Source organism: Pteropus alecto, unplaced genomic scaffold, assembly GCF_000325575.1.
Source record: "Pteropus alecto unplaced genomic scaffold, ASM32557v1 scaffold67, whole genome shotgun sequence".
NCBI lineage: Eukaryota > Metazoa > Chordata > Mammalia > Chiroptera > Pteropodidae > Pteropus > Pteropus alecto.
In genome coordinates, this window is record NW_006441061.1 from 3,758,563 (window position 1) to 3,764,584 (window position 6,022).

The following is a 6,022-nucleotide window of genomic DNA, read 5'->3' on the forward strand; positions in this document are numbered from 1 at the left end:
GCCGCCCAGGCAGAGCCGGAGGTCCAGCAAAACGGAGGCCACCCAGGGCCAGAGGCGGAGGTCCAGCAAGATGGAGGCCGCCCGGGGCCAGAGCCAGAGGTCCAGCAAGACGGAGGCCATGGAGAGCCAGAGCCAGAAGCCCAGCAAGACTGAGGCCATCCACACCCCAAGGCAAAAGACCAACAAGACTAAGGCTACCCAGGGCCCAAGGCAGAGGCTCAGAAAGGCCCGGGTTGCTCATGGTCGGAGCTGGGGACCCAGCAAGGCTAATGCCACCCAGGGCCACAGCTGGGGACTGATGCGAAGTTCCAGTAAGACCAAGACTTTCTATGACCCAAGCTGGAACCCTAGTAACACTGAGGCCACTCAGGGGCAGTGCCAAAGTCCCAAAAAGATGGAGGATCCCCAGAGCTGGACTCAGAGCATGAGCCTAGGTTCCAGCGAGACTGAGGTCACGACGGGCCTGAACCAGAACCCCAGCCAAATCCAGGCTGACCAGAACCCCAGTCCTGGCAGTTACACTGCTCTCTGAAGGGGCCCCTGAGCCCCTCACTTCTCGCCGGGGATGGGAGATATTCTACCCTCACACGCTGGCACTCAGCAGTTAGAAACCTCAACCAACATTCCTCTGGTCCCATGGCTTAGTTTATTGTATTCTCTTCTTTTACAAAATTAAAAATTTAAAAAACCAGGCCCAACTGGCAGCATGAGTCCCTCCGTTCACGGAGACTGAGACGTCTCAGCCTGGCTTTACAATACCGGGACATAGGGTGTGGGATGGAAGGTTGGGGTATGGTGCCAGGGCAAGGGGCCAAGGTAAAAGACCAAGGAGGGAGGAAGCAGCCACAAGCCACAGTCCCTGAGTTACGATTCACATTTTAAGAAGGCTCGGGCTGGAGGGTGAGGTCAAGGCTCATTGAGGTTCTGGGGTGACCAGAGGTTTCCCCTGGGGAAGCAAAGGCCAAGATGCCCTCAGACCAGTTAAGGGGCCGAGGCCCACTCTGGCCCTCTGTCCTATGGCCTACCATCTTCATCTTCAATTTGTGCTCTGGGTCCCACTCTCCAGAGGCTCTGGACAAGGGTCCCTCTGACAGTGGCCTCAGGGCTTCCCTGCATGGCCAGGCCAGGTAGAGGGCGAAATGCCACCTGGAGCATCAGAGGAAGAGGGCAATTCGGGAAGCCACAGTCTTGCAACCGTTGGAGGAAAAGAGTTGCTCGTCCTCAGGGAAGAAGATGGTGCTGTCCAGCACAGCCTGGATCACGTCATCCCTTTGCTCCAGGCCCAGCTGGGCCAGCTCGTTGAGCACACAGTGCCGCACGTGGTGCCGCTGGAGCGGGAGGAAGGGCACCAGAGCGTCCAGGAGATGCTCTTCCATGATGCCCGAGCGCCAGAAGCCATCTGCAGGAAGGGGTGATGGGGAAAAGAGGCTGTGCTTCCCAGAAGCTGGGCCTCCGCCCCTAACGGCCAGTGTAGGTACGCTGCTGGTCTCAACGCTTTCAGCCACCTTCCAGGCGAAGGGCTCAGAGAGGCTGTATGACAGCCAGGAGCCCCAAAGCTTGGGCTGGGGAGGACCAGGTCACTGGAGCTGGGGGTGAAGCCTCAGCCCGCTAAAGCCACCCCGGGGGCCTCCTGAGCCAAACTCACGGTGTGGGTTGTCCAGCACAGCCCGGGAGATGACCGGCTCCAGCTCCTGTAGGCGGATCTCCTCGCGGTCCCGGTGGAGGCGCCACGCCTCCAGCGCCACTTGGTTGATCTGCTCACCACCGGTGTTACTAAAGCCATGGGGCCCCGGGCCGAGACTCAGACAGTGTGGGGCAGGATTTGGCCCTCGCTTCCCAAGCGCCACCTAACATGACCGGGGCCTAGAAATCCAGCTCAGTACCGGCAGGAGACTAAGCCACTGAAAACACCCCACAGGAACCACTTCCCCACTCTGGAGCTTGTGTCTACAACGGCGACCCCTGGAAACTCACCTACAGGTGCCATGCACTTTGTAATTTACAAAACACTTTTGAGTCCCTTAATTAACTTTCCCTCACCCGGCCTCTAGAAAGATAGTGGGGCACCCATGCTGCTGTTCAGAAGAGGGCATGGGAGCTCAGAGAGGTGAAGTAATTTGCCTAAAAAAACACAGCGAGGACTCTTAGAGGTGGGACTAGAACCTTAGCCCTGTTTTTCCCAGGCCTGGGTTCTCCAGGCAACAAAAGAGGGAAAACTGTATGCAGCAGGACTTCCACAAAGGAATGCTGAGGATCAGAAAGACAGCCCAGAATGGGCTTCGAGATCGTCAGAGGGGAAGTTAACCGCCTTGAATGATAGTGTCACCAGCGAGACTGTGAGGGGCTCTGGGAAAGCCTGATTGGGCCCAGAGGGACAGTATTCTGTTGTGGGACCATGGGCCAAGACTACGTAGCTGAGACCTCTAACATGTGTCCTCATATTATGCCTGCTGCACAGCTAGGGCCCACCTGATGAAGATGAAGATGGCTTTGCGATAGTTGGTCCCGAACACAACCGAGGAGGAGCCCAGGAAAGGTCGCAGGACCTCCATCAGGCCTGGGGCCAGCTTGTCCATCTCATCGAACAGGAAGAGGGAACGGCCACAAACAGTGAGGTTCCCCTGGACCCAGCTCTTGAGATCCTTCTGCAAGAAAGAGGTAGGAATTTGAGGGGACAGGAAATACAATCCCAGCCCCAGACTTCCTCCCAAGGCAGGGACTCATCCCCTTCCCAGAACTGCTGGTGAAATCGGCCCTGAGAGGGGCAGAGATTTGTCCAAGCTCAAATAGCAAGTCAGCAGGAGAACAGGGACTCAAACCCAGGCCTGGCACCTGCCTGTTCAGGGCTCCTTCCCTGACACCTACTGCTTTCTATAAAAGGAGAAAGGCTCCTCCTTGCTCCATGAACTTTCTCAGCATTGCTGACAGCTGAAACAGATCAGCCTGGAAAGCACCTTGTAATCGACAACAGTAAGAGTAGTAAGAGCTAATATTTATTGAATACTAACTCTGAGCCTCGAATTGAGGCTCAGTGCTTTACAGAGAGAAGATAATACAGAATGTCTGGCAAAGATAAGAACTCAATAAATATTAACACCTTTAATGCTGTAAACCCATGTTCCTCACAACAACCCTGGCAGGTAGGTTGCATTACTGCCCCCTCCCCACCCCAGGAATTAAAGTGAGAACCCCCTGCCAGGTTGACTGGAACCATCCCGACCTCTGTTCAGGATAGGTCTTGAGGACTGAGGCTCCAACTGGCTATGTGGCCTGGTGCAAATGAATCCCCATCTCTGGACTTAGGACTCACTCCCTAGGGTATGGTGCTCCATGACGCAGGCAAATGATAGTCCAGGATGCAACCAGCCTACCTTGTAGCGCTCCATGTTGCTGGGATGGGGGAAGTGGATGACGGGGGAGTAGTGGTGCACATGCGGGCTGCGGAGGCCACCCCGGAAGAGGTAGTGAGCCAGGAGGGAGCTGACATAGGACTTGCCAGTGCCTGTCCAGCCGTGCAGGGAGAGGACCAGCGGCTTGGTCGGGGCTGGGTCCTGCGCGAAAGCTTTCAGTGCTTTCACCACCAGCGCCCTGGCCAAGTGCTGGCCCGCCAGGTGCTGGGCCAGGTCACATTCCAGACCTAGGGCCACAAAAAGGACAGTGTCAGAGCTGAGGCCACACTCCCGCCATGGAAGAGGTTCAAGGGGGAAGTGATGTCTGGAACCTGGCCTAGGGATACGTGGGGTCTGGGTCGATTTTACAATGTCGGCGGAAAGAGAGTGGTGCCCTTGAGGTCTCCTGCTGCAGGAGTCACCCGCACGCAGACCCTGAGGCCTGATTCAGCTCGGCAGCGCCCACACCAGGCCGCCCTCTGAATTGCGCGAAGTGGGCGCGAGCGGTCAATGGGGTCTGCCCCAGCACCCTGCCCATCCCCAAGGCAGGCTTCTTCCTCACGGCCAGCCCATTGTGGAGGTCTAAACCAGCCCCCAAGGCCCGGCTTTCGAAGGCCTCTCTCCATCTTGACAGGGCTCTGCCTGGACTCCAAACAGGCATTCCTAAACCCTCGCCCCAAGGCCGGTGCCCCAGGCTCTCAGGGTCCCTCAACGCGGGGTCCACTTCAGGCCCTGGCCATGGGGAAGTCTAGGGCTTTCGCCCCTCAGTTCCGCCCTCCAGGTCCGACAACGCCAGAGTCCAAGGGCTTTCCAGTCCGCTGGCCCCTTCGCTCCGGGCTTCCGCGGCTGCTCACCCTGGAAGTCGGGCCGGAAGTCACATTCGCAGAAGGTGCCGAAGTTGCAGCGTAGCGAAGTCAAGTCCCAGGCGAAGGCCGCGGCCGACACCAGCCCGAGCAGCGCGAGGAGGAGCGAGCCCCAGGGCTGGCAGCCACGCGTGGCAGCCGCCATCCGGGTGAGGCCCGAGCCGGGTCTGAGGCGGCCAACTGCCTCTCCTGAGAACTACAGCTCCCGGCGTGCATCCCGGCGGCAGCCTCCGCCTGGGGCCTACAACTCCCGGCTCCCCTCGCGGTCCTCTCAAAGGCTGGCCTGGTCATCCCACAGCAGGGCCAGAAGGTAGCCTCCAGGGGGAGCCCACGAACTGTCCAATCGGGGACGGCTGGCCGCGTTTCCATGACCACGGTAACTAGGGGACCATCATAGTAGCTCCAAAAGAATAATAAAGGATTATGACCACAAGGGTGACGTAACAATTGTAGCAAAAACTTGTGCAGCACCTCACACCTTGCAAAGAGCCTTGTTCTTTAATAAAAGAGCTCTCGGTAACAGCTTTTGGTGAGCACCGACTGTGTGCCATTGGTATTAGATACCTTACATATCCTATAAGATGATAACAATACCTGTCATACAGAGAAATGGTGATATTCCAATGCGGTACAGCACATAAAGTGTTTTGACTCAAAGAAATAAATGATCATTGACAATCTATTATGTATAAAAAACATGATGGTCCTTTACCTAGCAGCTACTCTGCGCTAAATGGTTTAACAACGATCCTAAGAGATCGATTTTGTTATTGTCCCCATTTTATTGAGGTGGAAATTGGGACGGGAGAGGTTAAGCCTCATATCCAAGGTTATCTAGCCAATAAACAATAGAACCGAACCCAAGTTTGGCTGCCACCAAAGATCTAATGCACTGTCACCCAGCTTCTCTTAGTGAAAGAATTCAGAAGGCAAAGAACCCCAGACATTTCAAATTCAGTGAACGGGCTCCCCAGGCCTCCAGCCTGCCTTGAAATCCTGTCGATCCATATTGCTTACTTCCCCGACATACAGAATCAAGACAACTGCCTTCATGGCCCTTTTCAAAGTCCTCCTGCCCCCACCCCCAAACCACGACTCCTGAGGCCACATCTCAAAGCCTGAAAAGTAATTAGTGGTTCCCACTATTGAGAAGAGAGAAGGAAAGAACTCTAGGTCAAGACACCTAGGTTCCAGCCTTCCCCATTCTGCTGCTGTGACCCAGGGAAAGTCTCTTCTCCCTGGGTTTTCTCAAAGGGGAGATGGAATCCTAGATTTCAAAAGCCCTTCTGCCTCAGACATCTGGGATCCTTGGCTGTGCATTTGTGGGAGCCTTTGCTGTGGCTTCCCCCGGCAGGGAATGGGGTAGGCAGGTCAGCGTTTCTCCCACTGGTTAGAACTGACTGTTTATCTCCCCCACTGGCTGTGAGCTCCTCCAGGACGGGGACTGGGTTTTAGTACTGACTGCAACTCTGGCTCCTGGTACAGTCTGGAATGTCCCAGGTGCTAAATATTTGTTGAATGAATCATTTCACCTTTCACGTAAGAAAAGATGCTTCCTCCCTCTGCCCCCAGGACCCCCTAAGAGATAGAATAAAGAGTCATAAAAGTTTATTATATGAAAGAAAGGGCATGACTTCTGTACATCTATTTACAGAACAGATAGACTTATTTACAGCCAGATGGAGGCCTTGGTGTCAGTGGGGAGCAGATGCCTGGAGAAGAGTGAGGAGGCGTGAAGAGCCTCCCATGGCTCAAACACAGGACACCTCA

At 55.5% G+C, this 6,022-nt stretch overlaps 2 protein-coding genes across 4 annotated transcripts in view; one reads left to right on the top strand and one right to left on the bottom strand.

Annotated features, from left to right (window-relative positions):
- TTC16 (tetratricopeptide repeat domain 16) overlaps window positions 1-549 on the top strand; it is a 12,896-nt gene extending 12,347 nt beyond the window's left edge. Inside the window, exon 15 of the mRNA XM_015594300.2 lies at window positions 94-549. Within this exon, the coding sequence (XP_015449786.1) occupies window positions 94-532 (439 nt within the window). The 3' untranslated portion in view covers window positions 533-549. The remainder of the gene's footprint in view (window positions 1-93) is intronic.
- Window positions 550-627: 78 nt separating this feature from the next.
- Window positions 628-4,522, bottom strand: TOR2A (torsin family 2 member A). Of its 3 annotated transcripts, XM_006917988.3 has the most exons (5): window positions 4,244-4,471; window positions 3,372-3,637; window positions 2,470-2,645; window positions 1,646-1,773; window positions 628-1,399 (listed from the first exon to the last, which is right to left on the bottom strand). In XM_006917988.3, exons 1-5 carry the CDS (start codon window positions 4,395-4,397, stop codon window positions 1,155-1,157), a joined length of 969 nt encoding a protein of 322 aa, XP_006918050.1. In that variant the 5' UTR covers window positions 4,398-4,471; the 3' UTR covers window positions 628-1,154. The 3 variants fall into 3 exon arrangements, with proteins under 3 accessions (XP_006918050.1, XP_006918051.1, XP_006918052.1); XM_006917989.3 differs by lacking the exon at window positions 1,646-1,773 and having other exon boundaries at window positions 1,264-1,399; window positions 4,244-4,477; XM_006917990.3 differs by lacking the exons at window positions 628-1,399; window positions 1,646-1,773; window positions 3,372-3,637 and having other exon boundaries at window positions 2,578-2,645; window positions 4,244-4,522.
- Between the last annotated feature and the right edge of the window lie 1,500 nt (window positions 4,523-6,022).

Bases quoted from the DNA above. Each gene is read 5' to 3' on its own strand.
- TOR2A (XM_006917988.3), bottom strand. From the start codon at position 4,397: ATGGCGGCTGCCACGCGTGGCTGCCAGCCCTGGGGCTCGCTCCTCCTC. The intron at 3,638-4,243 runs GTGAGCAGCCGC...TTGTGGCCCTAG, and splicing joins CTTCCGGCCCGACTTCCAGG to GTCTGGAATGTGACCTGGCC. The intron at 1,774-2,469 runs GTGGGCCCTAGC...CCATGGCTTTAG, and splicing joins GCCATCTTCATCTTCATCAG to TAACACCGGTGGTGAGCAGA.